At 32.8% G+C, this 21,611-nt stretch overlaps 1 protein-coding gene across 1 annotated transcript in view; it reads left to right on the forward strand.

The window, feature by feature from the left end:
- LOC114331250 (trypsin-1-like) overlaps positions 1–21,611 on the forward strand; it is a 123,399-nt gene that overhangs the window by 97,010 nt on the left and 4,778 nt on the right. The window contains exon 6 of the mRNA XM_028280747.2: positions 16,951–17,172. Within this exon, the coding sequence (XP_028136548.2) occupies positions 16,951–17,172 (222 nt within the window). The remainder of the gene's footprint in view (positions 1–16,950; positions 17,173–21,611) is intronic.

The raw sequence follows: 21,611 nt of genomic DNA on the forward strand, positions 1-21,611 counted from the left end.
AGCGCGTGCATTTGTCGGCTCCCAGCTCCTCCTTCACTTATCACGACCAGTCACCATTTGAACTACATTTTTAAAAATTCGAGTAAAATACCAGCTTTTCGAATTAGGGCAGTCAGTGAGGGTATTAGGCTCCGAATTCCATCATACTACATCGATTTACCTGATATTTTCACAGGTAGGGAATAGCTCAAGAAACAAAGTCTACCCTATGCCGATGTGCGGTTTTATCTTGGTGGTGGTTTCCACCCCTTCTCGGTGGTGAAAAATGTTTTGGTTAAAATAGCCACGGAAAGGGCTAGAGAACCTAATTTTAAGCAAAAACTGTTCTATGATTATTTTTTGAAAACTCAATACTTTTTGTCCAATATCAAACATTCATTATGCATATCCGAAATTGGACAGTATATTTTTATCATTCCGTATATCATATTAACCAATTTGTTATCATATTTAAACCTGTGCGGGATATTTCATTTGTTTATTTGTCGTAATTTGTAAACTATATTTTGGCAATGAACATTAAAATTAGCTGACTAATTAACTTTGTTACGGTGTGGCCCATGACCCAATTCATGTTGCCAACAAGAAATAATACAATTTAGAATCATTCTCAAGAATAAACTCAAGCCGTCAAGATGTAACTTCAAATAGAGTCATCAACAGTCTTCAACTAAACGCGTACCGGTAACAAGTCAGTATTCAAAGTTCTCCCGGGGTAAAATACACTAGTGTCGGTTCTATCAATAAATACTCTTATCGCTATTGGTGTTTCCATTCTATCTGAACAAAGTTCTCCACTGAGCCCTAGGGATTATACACTTTTTGAGTTATTCGTCGTTGAAAATTGGCCATTTTCATTGAAAAATGACACCTTTTCGGACGGATTTTTGCGAATACCTTAAAAACTATGCATCTAACAAAAAAACTATATAAAATATTTCTGTAGGTTATAAAAAAACAAAGAGATTAGTTCCTTCTTAAATCTTCTAGTTAAAATACAAAGAGGGATATGGTAGGTAAGAAGAGTTTGTTTTTTGCTGCATGCCCAAATCGGTGTATTCAACTTGAAATAATAGAGAAACTGTCGATTTTAGGTGTATAATAATACTAATAACTTTTGTAGTGCTTGAAAAGACCTTTAAAATGAGCAATACTAATTGTCGATTACATGCAAACTAAACGAGATATTCTGCAAAAAAGTTAATGACTAATGTATTTTAAGAAGAAATGAGAATTTAACCCCTCATCCATCAGAATTTAAATGCATCGTTTTCCTTCTACAATACTTTTTATTATAGTGTTATTTCTATGTTCAAAAATTTGGGCTGGATTAAAATGAATGGTTTTAAAAAAATAAGATCAAATTATAGAGCGCATTTTTAAATTTTCTTAAAAATCTTCCTTTTCCTCCATGTAACTCGAAAAATATAAGAGATACGAGATACCGCACAAAAATGTAGGGCTTTTTTAGATAAAAATTTCTTTTTTATTTTTCATTACTGTATCTCTTATCATTTTCAAGTTACATGGAGAAAAAGGAATATTTTCAAAAAAATTTAAAAATGCTTTCTATAATTTGATTTTTTTTTTTTCAAAAACCATTCATTTTAAACCCGTCCAACTTTTTGAACATAGAAATAACACTATAATAAAGGGTTTTGTAAAAGAAAAACCATGCATTTACATTTTGGTGGATGGGGGTTAAAATTATTTCTCATTTTTTCTTAAAATACATTAGTTATCATGTTATCAATTTTGTTTGCAGCATATCTCGCTTAGTTTTAATGTAATGGATCTTTAAAATGGCCAATTTTCAACCACGAATATCTGAAAAAGTATTGTTTTCAAAAAAAATTATAGAACAGTCTTTGCTTAGAACTAGGTTCTCTAGCGAATTCCGTAGTAATTTTAATCAAACAATTTTCCACCCCAAAGAAGGGGTGGGAACCACCCCCAAGATAAAAGCACACATCGGCATAGGGTAAACTTTGAATTAGGAGATAAGTAGAGGCTAGGCCCAAAGTTTCATTAAAATCCATGCAGTAGCATAGAAATCAGAGGTAATATCCTATGCTTGCTCCCATTGACTGGCGTAAATGTTAAATGAGTTTTTCTACGGACAATATGTTTAAAGTTAATCTAAATGTTTATAAACTAAATTTAAAAAATTTGGCATTAGGATTTTTGACTATATTAGATAATTTTCCTATCTTTTTTTAATATATTTTGATAGTATCACTTTTCTACATTCATTTGGCATACGCTGAACTGCCCTATCTTCATTATTTTCTGTCTTATGTTATTGCAAAATAAAGCTCTCTGAGATAAATAAATGGAATAAGTGTTAAACTAACTAATGGATCTGTCTCAAATTTTGAGGGTTTGTTAAGTACCTCAATATCCAACTTTGGGTGAAACACTAAAGTTCTAAGTTAGTTTTAGTAAAAATTATTAACAAATAACGATTGTCACTTATTTTTCAGTTTGCGAAGCAACAAATTAACTTTTTAACTTTTAAAAATGGGCATTTTGAAGCTTTTTCAATGTTCTAAAACATTAAATTTTGTAATTTTATCTCAACTAATTAGCTTTTGAATGGGGTGCAAAAAATCGAAAAAATCACATTTTTTGCACTATATTGTTAATAATTAAAAAACGGACGCGAACTCTAGGCAGGAAATAGGTAGGTTTTGTTCCTGTAGGTCTACAATAACTAAAAAAGTAGTCAGCTACTTGGATCTTTGAGTGTCCCGAACATGATCTATTTCTTGCTTATTTCCCTGGAGTAAAAACCAGCCGAATCGAACTAGGAATAGTCAACCCCAACTGGATAATCAACTTAAACTGTAACATATACATTGTAAATCATGATTCGGGAGTGCTCCGTGTAACATTTAACGCGTCTTGGTTTGTTTATTTCGAGTGCATTTTTATTGCGATTTTAGTTTATTTAAGTGTTTTAAATTGTTAAAAGTGTAAAATTTATTATTTCAGAAACAGAGACGAATTTAAAAACAATCTTAAAACAACGTCAATTTTAGTTTTTAAATAGCCATCAATTGCTACAAAGTTACAATTGTTACAAAGTTAAACAAAACAATAGTTTTGTTTAACCTTGTAGAAATAAATATTCAAATAATTGCATCGTTGCATAGGCAATTAGGATATCTTTGACGAAAACGTCAAAGTACGTTTGTATTTAAAAAATGGTCGATTACGTCATTACTCCAAGACTGATGACGTAATGTCCAATACATATATAGCAATTCATGGCCACTCAAACGTTAAAATTGACGTGTTATAAGATTTTTTTAACCCTCGTAAGGCGGTGCGGGGTGCAGCTGCACCCCAGACCTCGTTTTTCTCACCTATCTTTTTAATATTTTTTTTTATTTTTGTCAAATTTTTTATTCGCATTACAGTGGTGTTAAAAAGTCCTGCATCACCTTACCAAATACGCGGTCTGTCGTCGATTTTTCCTTGTTCAACATACTTCTTAATGACTCTAATTACTGTAGATTGATTACAGTTTACTGCGGATGCTATTTCGCGACTAGATTTGTCGTTTTTATGGTGAAAAATAATTTCAAAACGCTTTTCGTTCGATAATTTAGTTTGTTTGGTCTGGGGTGAGATTTTGACTTTTTATCAAAAATCAAAGAGCGAATAAATGTATTAGCGTAACTACAGTGTTTATATAGTCAAAATATGTGGCAAATTTGTCATTAAGATTCAATTTAATAGTACTTTAACGACTTAATAAGCACCTCATAATTTTCTCGGATTATGGGAAATCCCTTCAATCAGATTATTTTAATCTTTTCTGTAGAATTTTGAGCTAGTATTTAAAAAACATTAGTAAGTATACCGATAATGCTAATTACAAGCACAAACCTAAAATGAATTAGCGAAAATATACAAAAAACTTGTGTTACACCTCAAAAACTATAAGGCGCTTAGGTGATGCAGGACTTTTTAACACCACTGTAAATTAATTTCTGAACGCATTCCACCCATTACAGCATTTAAAACTCTTTGCATTTACATGTTTTTTTTTAAGAATTACTAAGGTGCAAATGATGAAAATTTCATCCTGAATTAGACGTTTCTGCTGTTCCACCTGGAACTAACAGAGCTATGGGACAATGTCGGTATTTATGTTAGAAAAAAAGACCGAAAGTCCCGGCATAACTGTATTGTGTGTAAAAACTTCGTGTTGCTCACACTGTGAAAAATTTCATGTGTTTGTTTTGCAGCGATAATATTGTTTTTAAGAAGAAATGAGTACTTTGTTTGTAAAATTATGTTTCATAATATGAAAAACAAGTCCTAATTATCTTTCAAATCAATTTCCCCAACGTTCACATATGATAAAAAAAATGGATATACGGATGGGTACTAAGCACCGCCTTACGAGGGTTAAAGTCGTATGAATAAAATCGGCTCAGCTCAAACTTCTATCGCCGATAGTGAAACGGCAAATTAAAGCTGAAACTTTATTTATGAATGACACTCAAACCCGGGAGCTTTACAAATTTACTAATCTACGTATTCTTACCGTCTTACGTGTATGAATGATAAACTGATAATCGTGAGACTACATGTTGACTGTTTGAGGTGAATCGAAATAATACTCTGAAGTCACATCTTGACTGCTTGCATTGACTCGAATGAATGAATTTAAAGCCACATCTTATATATATGTTATATCCGTTTTTACCAACTAACCTTAATAATGAAGTACCTACTTATTTCCCATCAGGATATATCAGGTGTCAGCCATCTGAATCGACGCATCCAGTTTCAATGCCAATGTCAGCGAGAACTACTACGTCCAGGCTTTCTCACAACCTCAGCATTTTGTAAATCATATAAAACCATTTGCCGGTGTTTAATATTTGTTCGTAATAATTTAGATTTAGTACATGTAACTTTAATTCTTGTATTTTCAAAATAAAATATTTTTTAAAAAGTCAAAAAATTTTAAGTGATATAAAAATTGGCGCAGTCAGTAGGATCTGGAAACGTTGTTAGAACACGGAAAGGCCTAACTAACAACGGTGGATTCCAATCCTTTGATTCAGAAACGAACCATCCAAAAGGCAGAGCCGTCATCACTTTGCAGATATCTACGGATTAGGAACACCTGGTGAAGCCCCTGGTAGAGACGCTGTCGAGAACAAGACGACTAGATGTTTTTGGATTTAGTGTAAGTCTAATATTGAATCATCTCGTATATTATTATTACATTATTTTACAATATTATTATTATTATTGAATACTGTTCGATATTCCAATATTGATTATACTGAAAATCAATAAAAACAACTACATATTTATTCTCATTATTTGACGTTTATACTGTAAATCGTCAATTTTTTTTTTATTTATTGTTGTTATAAAACGCCGGAAACACGCACTTTTCGCTCATCGGGCAGTTATTATAAGAACATTTTTTTTAAATACTAAATAAGTACAACCACTAAATATTTTTCTGATTATCTTTTAACTATTTGACGTTTATTCTGTTAATCGTCATTCCTTTATTTTCACTATTGTTCTTATATACACGTCTGAAACACGCACATTTCGCTAATCAGACAGTTGTTATAAAAACATTTTTGATATTTTTTATTATTTCTGATTATTGTTTGATATTTAAATTGATTTATTTGACCATTTTTATTTTTACTATTTGATATATTGACTATTCCATATTTAAATTGTTTTATTTGACCATTTTTATTGTTATTATTTGATATTTTGATTATTTCATATTTAATTTGTTTTATTTGACCATTTTTTATTTTTGATATATTGATTACCTGTTTTATTTAAATTTATTTGATCATCATGACTGACAACAGTAATACTTCTCGTCCCGCAGTCCCCGTATCTCATATCGAGAATGAACCCGAAGTAGAACCTTATAAATTATCCGAAATATTTTCGATCGTACCCGAATTCGAAGGCGATCAAATATTTTTACAAACCTTTCTAAATGCTTGTGACTATGCCTACAATATGTCTACGCGTGATCAAAAACAACTATTAGTAATTCACATAAAAAATAAACTTCGCGGAAGAGCAGCGCAACTCATAAGCTCTAGAAATCCCTTATCATATCTAGAAATTAAGCAACTTCTTAATTCCCACTTTGGAGACACTAGAGACCTATCTTCTCTCATACAAGATTTACAGAGAGTCAAACAACTTCCAAATGAATCGGCTCTTACATTCCTCAATCGTGTCCAAGTCCTTAATGCAAAAATGCATGCCAATATCCAGAAATCTGGCCTCACTCCTGAAGAGAAACAAGCCCAAATCGTACTAATCGAATCAATGGCGCTCAATACCTTATTGACCGGCCTAGATCCAAAAATTGCACATATTGTTCGTGCTAGTAATCCGAAAGACCTTCTTCAAGCTCAGGTCCGCATCAGACGAGAGCTACAATTATCTTATTTCGAGATACAGAAAACCAATAGCCCCAATCCTCCAAGACCCAATCCAAATAATCAAGCCATTAGAAGACCAAACTTTCAACCACCTAGATGCACCTTTTGTGGACGCATTGGCCACTCAAATAACGAATGTCGCTCTAGACAAAATTCCCAAAATAATTCCCAGAATTTTAACGATACTCGAAATTTCAGTAGCTATCAAAACTTCAATAATGCCCAAAATAATGGCTTTCAGAGGCAAAACTTCAGCCCGAATAATACCTATCAAAACACTAGACCTAACGACCAACAAAGACCTCAGTTCAATCAAAATAACCCACAATTACGCCCTTCTGTAATTCATAAGAACCCAAATTTTTCGAACGATAGACAGAGAGCTCATTTTGTTAACTACGAACCTGACTATGTTCATGATTATACCCCAGCTCCAATTGAAAACTATCATTACGAAGATTTCTCCGATAATAATTATTATCCACCTCCTGATTATTACCATTCATTCGATCAATCAACCGATTTAATTAATAGCCAAGACTATCAGGATTTTCTCACAGTTCCAAATCAGAACCACCCACCAGACAATGTCATTTCAATGAAGGAACCTTTGTCTCAAATACAAAATCAGATCCAAACTCTAAATTTGGACGACATGAACCCGTCTCTAAATTTTCCAGAACAGAAATTTTTCTAAGCCCTCCTCTTGCTGTAAACTCTAAAAATCCTTATTATATAACAGACGCATCAAACAAGTTTAAACTACTTATCGATACCGGTGTTTGTATCTCTATCTTTAATGAAAATACCGCGAAAAATTTCAAACCACGTTTTCCTGAAAATATGACCATACAGTTTAATACAGACCAAACAATTCATATCAACGAATCTACTTTATTCCCTTTCCAAATGGGGAACCCCCATAAAGTATTTATCTATAATCTAGATACAGATTTTGATGGAATCTTAGGCCTCGATTTTTTTGAACATTACGAATGTGCAATAGATTTCAAGAACAAACAACTAATCACAAATTTTCAAACATTACCTCTCTACAAAGTAGAAACTGATTCGCTTAACAATGAATCTCCTAATCAAATTAAAATAGATCCCAGATCCGAGCAAATATTTAATCTAACATGTCATCTGTCGAATACAGATGCAATTTTGCACAAAAATGATAATGATAAAGTCCATACTCCCAACGCATTAGTACACGTGAATGAAAAAGAAAAATTTCTGACATCTATTATAGTAAACTCAAACACAATCCCCAAAATTACCGATTTTTCTGATACCGCAATAATTGAACCCTATTCAAACTACACGATTCTAAATTTCCAGTCAAACGATAACTTAATAAATTATTGCTCTGATAAAATATACCGAAACGACAACATCAAGTCTCGACTTCCCAGAGGCGGCTCTAGCCCATGTAGCGCCCGTGTGCAGTCGATGCCCTAGCGCTCTTTGGTAGACGCGCATTCAAAATGGAATAGTTGAATAGGTACCTACCTAGTACTAGTACATAGAGTATTAGAGGGTATTAGGTACGCTTATAATGTGAACCAAAATCCAGATGAAAATAGTGCAATATTAAATGATGTCGGGAGTCAATAGGTATCAAAATTCACGGCGTCAGAACAACATACCCAAATCTGTTAAAAATATTTAATTAATTAACTATTTTTAATGGGAAATAAGCCACAATTTTACTAAAAAAATGATATTATTAACGTTTCGACGTCCAAATCAGATGCCGTTATCAAAATAAAAAAAATATTAATGAATTAAACAAAAATGTTGTTGCTTAGTAAAAAATTCTTCTAATAATTTATTTAATCTGCTTACTCCGCGGCACGTGTACAAACGCCTTTGAAGATGACTGACAAGTTCCTAGCAATTTGACCTAAGTTCCACAACCGATTTCGGAATCATTATCGGTATGTCTTCAAACGACGCCCGTCTGTTGGACGGACAGCCGGACGGATGGCAATTTCTAAATTGCGCTTAAGTGCCAATGTAATTTTTCAATAATCATTTTAAAGCACATTTTACGTTAAAACAATATAAAGAACCCGCTCTTTGGCGCTCGGCGCCCCCAACATCCTGGCGCCCGTGTGCACCGCACACCCTGCACAATAGGTAAAGCCGCCTCTGCGACTTCCAATACAACATATTAACAAGGAAGAACGAGAACTAGTAAAAAATCTTTGCTTAAAATATAAAAACAAAAGAGCTAATCAATCTGAAAATTTCGATGAACATCCTTTCAATATCCTGCCTTATGCAATTATTTGTCCTAATAACACAAAAAACAAAACTAACGAATTTACACCGTACAAACTTATTTTTGGATATACTTCTATTAGACCACCCGAAATATTTTATAATGCTAAAACTCACGGATTTATACCGTACGAACTCATGTTTGGGTATACTTCTGTTAGACCACCCGAAACATTTTATAATGTAAATTTGCTTATATCAAAATACTTTAGGAACTTAGGTAATCCTAAAGGAAAACCCAAATTAAAATTATTGTCCCTTTCGAAACCCAAGAAACCCACGTAAAGTTTGTTACTTTATTAAATACCAAATCCAATAGAACAATCAAAGTAAATTTTGAAAATTCATCTATCATGAATTCTCTTTCAAATTCCTTAGACTCATTTCAGTCATCCACTCCCAGTATATGTTAACCCTAATCAACAACACCATTGGAATCTACTTTTATGAAGAATTTATTTTATTTATTAAGCTCAAGAACCCTTGAATGCATAGAGCTGAGAAATTTAATTTTCCCCACAATTAGTATTAAGTTATTAACTACATAATAATATTACACTGTACTACTATAATATAGACTATAGACAATATTACATTTACTTTTATTAAATACTTAATATTAAATATTTACAATGTACAAATTTTATTATAGTCTTTCCATACATTTTTTCTTAACTACTTGTTTCCATTGCTTTCTCTCCAAAGCTTTTTATTACTTTTTCGCAAGTCTTCATATACTCTGACATTTAATATCCTTCCTCTTCTATCTTTTCTTCTTGATGTATTGATTTTCGTGATAGTACCATCTTCAACATTCTTTCCTTTCCCATTCTTTCAATTTGTCCTAAATATCATATTCCATATGCTCTGATTGACATCATTATTTTTGACTCGTTATTTAAGTCTCTTATTCCATACAAAAAAAAACAAATAGTCTGGCTAATTGACTAAGCCAAAGCCAAAGCCATTATAAAAAAAGTCTCTTATTATTCCTTCTACTCTATTAATAATTTATTTTCACACCTCTGTATATTGCTCTTGCATTTTCTCTCCCATCTCTCTAAAAAGTCTATTTCTGATTTTTGTACCTATGTTTCACGTGCATATGTAGCTGTATGCCTGACAACTGTTTTGCAGATTATAATTTTTGTTTTTCTTGAGACATATTCGAATTTCATTAATGATCGCCACACTCCATACTTTTTGTTTGCTTTTACTATTTTTGTCTTTATCTTTCCTTCCCCGTGTCCCTTTTCACATAATTTCAGACTTACCTGAGTAAACTTTGAAACTCATTCGAATAGGCATTTTTCGCATCCTGTCTAAGGAGAAATTATCTTCCTTTTTATCTGTTTCTCCCGTTATCATGCATTTTGTCTTTTCCTTATTTATTACTATTTCCTTATTTATTAGAAGACTAAACCTTTTGCCTCATTTCTAATATTCTTGATTAATCCTCTTAGTTATTTCTTACCTGTCATTAATAGTGTTAAATCTATACATTGCCATACATTGATGACCATGTTCAAAGAAAATATTTCCTGCATCTTTATTTTACTTTTTCTAATTACTACTTCTAGTATCAAAGTAAAAAAGGGTCATTGATAATTTGTACCCTTACTATAATCCTTCGTTTCTTTCAAAATTCCTTGGTTTATGCCCTTGCCCTTGTTTGCTATTTCGTTATTGTGTTATCCATAGGCATTTTGTTTTCATCATGACGATTTTAATTAGTAGGCTTATCTCTTTCATTAGATCGTATATCTGTTGCCGCTTTACCTTATCTTAGTCGTACTTGAAAGTCAACGAACAGAACATAATACTGATGTTTATATCCGTAGCACGTAGTGTGGATTCCTTTTAGCGCTAACGTTTGGTCTGTCGTCGACCTATTATTTTTAAATTCTGCCTGATATTCGACCAATATATTTTCCTTATATTTATTTAGCTTTTTCTTATGATTTGTGTCAAGATTGTCTAAACTAACTACTTCTAACAGCGCGATACCTCTATTATAGTTGTCTCTATTATAATAGTTTAAATAGTTTTCACCTTTCATTTCGTCAAATTTTGTGTATGAGACATACCCCTGCTATGGCCCACTCTGTTGACATTTTTCTGTTTCCCATGTGCTTTTATCAAGTTATGTATCTCTTTGGGTAGCCTTTTTCTTCGGCTTTTATCATTTCCGCCGATATTTCTGTTATTCCTAGACTTTTATTGTTTTCATCTTTTTATTATATTTTTTATTTCTTCCATTGTACAAGTTTCTATTAATATAAGGTCATATTCACTTTCATGGATTATTCTCCTTCCTTGTTCATTTTTGTTTAGCAGTTGCAAAAAGTTAGTTTGCCAATTTCTCATTAACTCCCTGATTTATTTATTAATGTACCCACCTTCATCATTTTTCATATATGGGATATTTTTCTTATATCCTCTTTCCATTGTTCTTGTTTCCTGGTAAAAGGATTTAATGCCCTTTTGTTTGGAATCTTTCTTCGACCTCTTTGAGTTTATCTTCATTGTATTTTCTTTTGTTTTACACATTATTTTAATCATTGTCCTCAATTCTCTGAATTCTTATCTACTACAGTCACTATTATTGGTTAACTTTTAATTCTTATTTTTCTAATTGCTTCTACCAATTTTAGCATTTCTCCCATCACACCATTCCTTTATTTTTGTTTTCTATTTTTAACTATTAACTAATTAATTTAACTAAGGTAACTTTACTAATGTTTAACACTGCTTCCTGTATGTTTTCACTAAATCTTTTAAATCAAAATTTCAAACGACAAATGGACCCTCCTGGTATACAAAGACATGTAACCAATCAGAGATTTTATCGACAAAACGACAGAATCTTAGACAATTTATTAGATACCACTGAATAAAATGTAGCTTGAATACTATTATGCAAATCTGAAGTCCAAACTCACATACGTCTCCTCAAACAAATCTCTAGTTCCGTTAAAGTCAAATATACAGAAATAATCGCTGATACGAAACAACACGCTTTCCGAGAAAAAACAGGAACTTATTAACGGAATGGGTTCAATATGGAAATCAATAACAATAACCGGAAACTTCAGATCAGATCTGCCATCAGATTCGTCAGATGGCGAATATTTCAATGAATGTATAAATTTAATAAGAAACCCCGCAATAAGTATCATATCGAAAAGCTATTAAAAATTCAAATATCGGTTACCACTTCTTTCATTAAGAGTTTCAACGCGACAATCCGAAAATTACAAATAGATGAGGAAACCTTCAACAATAATATTAAAGAAATTAGAAAATCAATAATGAATATCTCTGACCAATTAAAATTCTATAAATCTCAAATCGATATGCTGAACTTTTGTGAGTTGCTAATGGAAAGCTATTCATTTATCGAACATTCGTTAAATGATATAGTAAATGCTATAACTTTTGCTCGATTAAAAATATTACATAGTTCAATCATTACTCCGTTTGATTTAATTGAATCGCTTAGGCATATATCACAATCATTACAGAAAAATAATCTTCCCCATCTATCTATACTTCAAACCTCCCTCAATATCTCGATATTATCGAATTACATGCCTATCAATTAGACACAAGAATTGTGTTCTTCTTAAATATTCCTTTAACTGTTTAACTGATGTAGAACAATATACTTTATATTATCTCTATCCAATAACAATACTGGATAATCGAACAGGTTTAAATTCGATATTAACAACAACTCATAAATATATTGCGCGAAACGATGATTCTTTGTTATACCTTACAATAAATAGATAGCCTTAAGTCATGCAAAACACTTCGAGCCAGAACCAAGATCTGTTATCCAATCGACAGCGACGCCATATGCGAAGCCCAACTTCTGAAGCGACAAGAACGCCTTCCTAGAACATGCCAGACTTCCGTAATATTTGCCAAAGACTACACCGTTCAGAAGATCAGCTTGAATTTTTGGCTCGTAACAGTTTCTGACCCACTGCCCAATAAAATCAAATGCTAATTCAGAGAAGTCAAGTCAGAAATCATCAAAACTAACCACGTGCTCAAACTACAACCCACGTGCGATGCCCTTACTGGTAGTACAAGAGTACACTCCCAGAAATTGATCGACGCTTACGATAATGTTACGTACTAAAGTCATCCAGTTCAAATACCATTCAGTTGCTGCAATCACTTCTTAGACAAAATCTTTCCAAGACAAAGACCCAGTATCCACCTAAGCGACTCCATAGAAGAAGAAGAGCAAATCGCACTGAATACCAATAAACAGACACTCTGGAACTTGCTGCCACGCGTCAACTTCCTTCTAACAAGGGGAGCTGTTATATCCGTTTTTACCAACTAACCTTAATAATGAAGTACCTACTTATTTCCCATCAGGATATATCAGGTGTCAGCCATCTGAATCGACGCATCCAGTTTCAATGCCAATGTCAGCGAGAACTACTACGTCCAGGCTTTCTCACAACCTCAGCATTTTGTAAATCATATAAAACCATTTGCCGGTGTTTAATATTTGTTCGTAATAATTTAGATTTAGTACATGTAACTTTAATTCTTGTATTTTCAAAATAAAATATTTTTTAAAAAGTCAAAAAAGTTTTAAGTGATATAAAATATATATATATATATATATATATATATATATATATATATATATATATATATATATATATATATATATAAAACAAATGAAATAGAGAATGTGGAAAAATCCCCTTACGAATAATTCACACATCCACCATTTCGGGCTGGGAAAAATTTTTTGAATAGAATCAAAGATCCAAACACCAGTTCTTAGAAATGTGTTTCGCCCTCTTCAACCTCTCTGGGCTCATCGGTAAAGATGAGAAGTTGAATATCTTTAGACACATTCCAATCAAAAAACAACATTCGAGTCCTAGACATAGCAGGAGCGTAAATCTACGCCCAACCTGAAAATGACAGTCTCAAGTTTTAATATATATTATTTATATTTTATATATTTATATATTTTAATTATATATATATATATTATCGGTTTACAACGTTCTCCGTCTTCCGATACCCGTTCGCCATTCCTCTCTGTCCGCACATTGATCTACTTGCAGACCTCTTTCGTCTACTTTGTAGACCTCTTGTTTTGGGATTCTCTGTTCGTGCATTCTTTGTACGTGACCAAACCATCGTTGTTGTATTTCGTTGATTTCGTCATTTATTGTATGTGTGACCTTCATTATTTCTCGTATCCGTTCATTGGTGGCATGTTCTCTTCTTGATCTTCCTGCAGCTCTTCTCCAGAAATCCATTTCGGTGACCTCTAACATTCACTTTTATTTTTCCTTCGTAGGCCATACTTCGCAGCTGTATGTTATAATGCTTTTCACTATGGCGTTATATATCTTTTTCTTGTTTTGGTTGTTTATCTGCTTGTCCCATAGCGTCCTGCGTCCCATAGGAGCATAATTGCTATCCTGCCCTGAGTATTTCGTTCTTTAATGGCCCCGTCGTGTTCCATTATTCGTGATTTTCATACCCAGGTAATTATATTCGTTACATTTACTGAATGTTTCTCCTCCTTCTAGTATCAAGTCCTGCTGCGTTTCACCGATATTCATATTTTTGGTTTTTCCTATGTTGAACTCTAGTCCCCATTTCCTGTATTCCTCTATTAGCTTTCTTGTTATGTAACAGATATCATCGTAGTCTTGTGCTATTAGTATTTGGTCGTCTGCGAAACAAAGAGTATAATATCGACACCCCCATCGAACAAGGTTGTAACTCAGTTTTAGCGATTTTACAGGAGAGGCAAAAAACGAAAACATGACTTTTTAAAAATTTGTAGCGAAATGATTAGACTCTTTTACACTAATGTGATATGATATTTATATCATACTAAGGGATTACTGTGAGATGTATGTTTTGTAATTTTAATAACTATTGAAAATCTTGAGTTTGATTGAGATACAACCTTGAGATTAAACATGAGTATTCGTAGAAAAAGGTTGTAAGTCGCGTAACAACCATTTTACACTCTCTGTGTTAATTATTTTTCCCGTTTAACTATTAAAAGGTTGTATGTTTTGAGTTATTTGCAGTATAGCTAGGAGAAAATTAATTGTTAAGGGATTTTTAAACAAAATATCAACTAACAATTTCCACAATTTTAATTGGAAATTAAAAATTTTACAATAACAACAATATTCTATCACTATGAAAAAATCATGGTATAATATATCTCAAATTTTTCGCATTTTTATTGCGTATCTGTAAATATTTAATTCTAGACCATTTTACTTGATTACTTTAGTCTTTTACTATTAATATCTACTTCAAAATTAATATGTGTGTCCTTAAATAGGTTAAAATTTAGAATTTGGTTCTGATTTAATTCAGTTACGGATTTAGGCTTGCCTGATGCTTTGGCATATGTTTTGGTCTGGAGCATATACGACTTAATGTTTTTTCCGTTTTTCTATAAGGGCATGCATTGAATCGCCCTCGTTTTGTGAATGTGCTATTTCGAAAAATACATGTGTAATGTTAATATTACACTTTTTCACTATATAGAAGTATGTAGCAAAAACTATTATATATTTATTTTGTCCACCGCAACTATCAAAATGGAAAAAAGTCTTTCATTCCTTTTTTTATTTTGATTTCTATAAATTGATCTATGAGATATACCATATGTTTAAATACTTAATAAATTAAACATACGTGCAACAAAGTTTAACATTTAACAACCTTGTTAATCGTCAAGTATAAAGAAAGCAAATATTTAACATAGGGAGTATCCAGTGTTACTGCCTTTTTCACGCTAAAATGGCACACGTAAGTTAAAATACAACTTTTTTCAAAGGAATATTAGCCAAACTATTGAGAATTAAACTATGTCGCTTATATTGACGTGTGCGCAATTTTTTGCTGAATTCGCCTGTGTTAAAATCTGAAAATAGATGTAACTTGAGTTATAACCTTGTTCGATGGGGGTGTCGATATAGTGTATGGTCATTTGGTGGGAGTCCTATGTTCTTGCATTTCCGTTTCCAATTTTTAAGAGCTTTTTCCAAAAAAATTTTTGTAAAAGTGTTGGAGAGAGGCAGCATCCTTGTTTGAGCCCATTATTTGTCAGAAATCCTTCGGTGAGTTTGTTTCCTTGTTTAATTTTCGTGGTCGTGTTGTTATAAAAATTTTTAATTATTTTTATGATTTCTATGTTTATATTTGTATCCTCCATTGCCTCTTATAACTTTACCAAAAGTATACTGTCGTATGCCTCTTTCAGATCAATGAATTTCTTGGTTAACCTCCGTTTTCTTTTCCATGACTTGTGTGATTGCAAAAAGATGATTAATTGTAGATCTTCCGGCTCTAAATCCTGCTTGTTCTTTTCCCTCTATTTCCATATATTCGTCTTCTATTCGGTTTTTTAAGATCCTTCCGTATATTTTGCTGATTGTTGGTGTAACGGAAATACCCCTGTAGGTTAGCACATTGTTTTCGATCTCCTTTTTTGTATATTGCTGACATATACGATAATTTCCATTCTTGTGGGACTTCTTTGTTGTCGATGCATCTTTGTAGTAGTTTCCTTATATGCTCGTAAAGTCTTGGAGTTCCGTTTTTTATCAACTCGGCTGGAATCCCCCCCAGGTCCTGATGCTTTACCGTTTTTTAGTTCGGTACATACTTTCTTTATTTCATTGTTGGATAGCCTTATTGGAGATCCTGTTACTCCTACTGTGTTCTGGGATGGTTCTGATGTTTCGAATTCCTTTCCTTTTTCTGTCAGTAGGTCGCTGAAATACTCCTTCCACTCTTTCGGTGATATTGCCGTTATAAGCTCTAAAGCTACATCTTGACTGTTTGAAATGAATCGAAAGAATGATCTAAATGAATGTTCTTTCTTAGCGCCAATATGTATTTTCTGGGTCAGGACCCACGCGTATTATTTATTACCAAATATTAAGATAACAAAGAAATTAGATTATCATCAAAATTAATGTGCAATTATCCAAACTCATTGTTTATGATTTGTAATAGTAAACTAAATTAGCAGCCTACACACATGTTTAAATATAATAACAAATTGCTTTAATGTGATACATGGGGTGATTAAAATATTGTTTAATATCGGATATAAAAATTGAATATTTGAGATTAAACATCGTATTACCTATTTACATAATTGTGGGCTTTATTGTAGGTATCGTATCCTTCGGCTTTCGCTGTGCAGCTCCTGGAATGCTAGGCGTGTATACAGACGTCTCACAGTATATAGATTGGATAAAAGAAAAGTCTGGTATCGATATTCCAACATATTCGAACTCTATTAGCACATCTGGAGAATCTGATGCTAAACCTATTAAAAGACCAACTGGAAAACCTCCGAAGACAGTTAACGGTCAAGGAAGTATTGGAGGAGGAGGTATGGTTTAGTAATTTGCTTTTAGTCATATATCTGTGTAATAATGTAATGGGTGTTTTCCTTAGAGGTATAGAAATATAATTTGGTAACGCTTTTTTAACTGGCGATCATTTTGAGAGCTGACAAATGATTTATGTTTAGTTTGGTTTGACATTTCAGCGTGAATAGACTGACGCCTGAACAACGCTTCCAAATTATGCAAATTTATTTTGAAAATCATGGTTTTGTTCGAAATACGTATCGCGCACTACGTTCATTCTATGGTCGACATAATCAGATCAATTAATACGATTAACAATGGAATGTTTTACTCTAAATGATAATAATAGGCATCATCAAAGACGTCGTACACTGCGTACATAAGAAGTTGTTGCTGCCGTAAAGCGTAGCATAGAGGGAGACCAGAATCAGTCTATCCACCATCGTGCACAGCAGTTGGATATGTGTCCATCCACTTTATGGAAGATTTTGAGAAAGATCTTGGTTTGCGTGCTAACAAAATCTAACTCGTGCAAGAATTGAAGCTACACGATCACCTAGCAAGGCGTAGATTCAGTGAATAGGCCCAAAACGAGATTGTCGTTGATCCCGATTTTCATAAGCGAATTTTTTTAGCGATGCCGTAGCGATTAAATATTGCCATATTCGGAGTGAAGATAATCCTCAAGTGTATGTTGAGACACCATTACATCCAGAAAAACTGACTGTTTGGCGTGCTTTATGGGCTGGTGAAATCATTGGTCCGAACTTTTTCAAAAACAATGCTGGCGTTACAGTCAATGGTGATCGCTATAAAGCCGTGATTACTGCAGGGGCGGCCCGTCGGGGTAGGCAAGGTAGGCGCCGCCTAACCTCTTCAAATGTACAATAATATAAATGACTTATTTTAAAATTGTTAAATTTTGACACAATACCTACAATAAAAAAAGCTACTTTTTAATTTCTTTTCGAAATTGTAATTATTGTACGCCCCTTGCAGTAGTAGTATTAAGATTATATATTCATTGGTAAGGCACTTTTAAACTGCGCCTAGAATAGAACAACGATGCAACAGAATTGATGTGCCATCTCGCTCTTTACGCCAGATATAGCCCTTAAGTTCTTTCGGTACTGGGCCATAATTTCCACGAATTTTTTAGGAAGTTAGACACCAGATTTTGGAGCCTACAGGCCTTCAGCATAACAAAGTCGCTCACATCTCAGTTGATTCGCTTTTGTGTTGTGAAACTATTTAAATTGCTTTGTGATTTGGGCTGTTAGTAGGTTAAGTATTCAATAAAAATAGGTAGGACAATATAAATTTGTTTATGAAAAGTGAATAATAAGCAGGCAAATTTAAGATTGGTCTATTGAAGAGTATTTTAATTTATTAATAATTCGTCAACGACAAATAAATCTGTGAATAGTTATTGGTGGAATAAAATTTATCAGTCAATTATAATTTATTTTTATTGTGTTTCAATACAATTTTGATAATTTAAAGTTAAAATGACGAATTTTCTTTGTTACATTTGATTATATACCTAGATATTTAAAATTTAAAGCGAGGTTAACTTGTCAATTTATTCGTAGAGTAAATCTTTATTTGAGACAAATAAAATATGTCATATTTGACGTTATTGAAACGTAGGTGTGTTAGTTTTATTGGTCGAATATTTTTATTCATCGAATAAACTACTATTTGTCGTTGGTGAAACCGCCCATGGTAAAATAAAATGAATATTTTAAACGATATAATCTGCAGTTTGATCGAGACGCCTTTTTCAAGGCGCTAAAATCAAAAAGATTAGAAATTATTTCAATGAGTCGGCCTTTACCAAATTTAAAAATTTTATCAACTGATAAGAGGAAAGAAAATCGACCATTTTCGAGATCGTTTAAAACAATATGGTATGAAAACCATAAATGGTTAAGCGGAAGTTATTTTAAAAATTCACTTTTTTGTTGGCCTTGTCTGTTGCTCTCAAATTTGAAGCAAAATAATGTTTGGATGAGTCAGGGATATTCAGATTTGAAAAATTTATCAGCTAGTATCAAAAAACATGAAACTTCGAAAGAACATAAACAATTGGGTTTAAAACGGTTTGAAAAAAATAATCAAACTATTGACTGACAGTGCTTTAGCTGGACATATTTCTTTATCTAATAAGATATATGATGATGAAGTTAGAAAAAATAGAATTTGTGGATACATGTCGCCTACCCGCATACTGAGGTCACGAGCCGCCACTGGATTACTGACTTTTTCATTCCTCAATTTTAACAACCATGATGTGCAGGAGCTGTGGTTTTAACAAAACGGCGCAACATGTCACACAGCTCGTGCCACAAATGATTTATTGAAGGAAACATTTGGTGACACCATTATTTCACGTTTCGGACCAGAGAATTGAGCTTCCAGAGAATGATCGTGCGATTTAACACCGCTAGACTATTTTCTTTGGGGATATGTGAAATTGCTAGTCTATACGCCGAAAAGCCTGAAATACCACTTTAAGGACAACGTTAGCCGCGTTTTTGCCGATAAATGGCCACAAATGTGTAACGGTCTCGAAGACGCATCACCCTATATGTGCGAACTTATCGTTCAGGATAGTGTAGTTTTTCGTTAAAGAACTGCTGAATTTTACCATCTATGATTGTGTTTCTCATGAAATCGAATGTATAACGGTCTGTTTTTTCTGCAGAATATGACGTAATTTGTTTTTGAGTGTCGGAGTATCTTGTAAGAGTCTCAATGTTGTTTGCATAGGCGCCCATACACACGGGCAGGGGGGAGCTTTTCGGAAAAGAACAAAAGTTTAATTTATATTACATAAACGTATTTTTGTCAAAAAATTATTGGATAATTTTGAGAGATAAATTGGAAACAACATATTTATTAATAAAATAATTCACATATTGGGTAATTAATAGTTTAACCGATAATCTGTGTGTCTGCGACAGCGGTCTATATGGAATGTGCATAATACACATTTCGCACAGTCAGGGTATGCTATTAACGAAAGCATTGAAAGAGATTAGGAACGTGGGAACATAATATATACTGTAACCGACACCCAAAATTACAAATTAAATGAATCATTTATAATACTGCAAAAAAAATCATATCAGCAAGAAGTCCGATCTCTGACCGATAATCACTAATGAGCCATTCGTCTTTAAGAACTGGCACTATAAAGATAAAGTGTAAAATCTGTGATTATATTTGTTTTCTATATTAAGTTTTGTGTACACCGAATAGCAGAAATATCTTCATAAGCAGAAATAAATTCATATTGAAAAATAATTTTTTAAATTTATTGAACATAGTCAAATTTTAGTTTGCAAAAGTATATTTTAGTAAGTAGATTATTTTTAAAGTGTACATTATGATGAACACAACAATTTTATTTAAATGAAAAACAGGTGATCTTTCATGACGAATGAGTGTTATATACAGGGTGTCCCAAAAGTAGTGGAAAGGTCGAATAATTCGCGAAATGGACATCGGATCGAAAAACTGAAAAATATTTGTTAAATATTTCTCAAAAAATCTATGCGATGACACTAAACAAGTCCACCACTTCAACCCCTGGGTGAGGAGAGTAACTTTAAAATCTTAAATGGAACCCCTAATTTTTGTTGCAGATTTGGATTTTCCTTGTAAAAATAAGGAAATTTTATTCGAGCCATTTTGCGAATTGTGGATAGATAGCGCTATAATCTGAAAAAACGATATATCGTGATACCATAGAAAAATTATAGAAACGGTCTAATATCTCGAGAATATACCAAATGAAAAACTAAAAAACATGTGTTTAATATTTTTCAAAAATCGACAGAATGACACCAAACAGGATTTTTCATTCCACACTCTGGAGGTGGGGTGAGAGTTAACTTTAAAATCTTAAATAGGAACCCCCGTTTTTTATTACAGATTGAGTTTCCTCCTCAAAAAATAAGTAACATTTATTCGAAACTTTTTTTAGAATTGTTGACGGATGGCGCTATAATCGAAAAATGCGATTTATTTGCGCCATCTATCAACGATTCTAAAAATGTCTGGAATATATGTGACTTATTTTTCATAAGGATTCTAAATCTGCAAAAATAAAGGGGGCTTCTTTTTAAGATTTTAAAGTAAAAACTTGGTTCGACACATACTCATGGTTAGTCTACTCGCCAAAGTTGAAGGCAGGGCTTTGCAAGCATTGTATTCTTTTCAAACGGGTTCTAAAGAGAGGCGCAACTTTTGTGGTACCCATGACAATTCCATTTAAAAACTTGGTCTAGTATTTAAATGTATGAATAATTTCTCACAACAGGGTTCAAACTAGGTTTTTTAGGTGGTTTAAACTACAGTAGACTCCCAGGGAGTTCCACCCCATTCCTCTGGGATGGAGAGAGTATAATTTTGCATTATTTAGCGTTTTCTATGTTTACGTTAAAAAGGCGGC

The sequence above is a fragment of the Diabrotica virgifera genome, chromosome 8 (assembly GCF_917563875.1).
Source record: "Diabrotica virgifera virgifera chromosome 8, PGI_DIABVI_V3a".
In the NCBI taxonomy this organism is placed as follows: Eukaryota; Metazoa; Arthropoda; class Insecta; order Coleoptera; family Chrysomelidae; genus Diabrotica; species Diabrotica virgifera.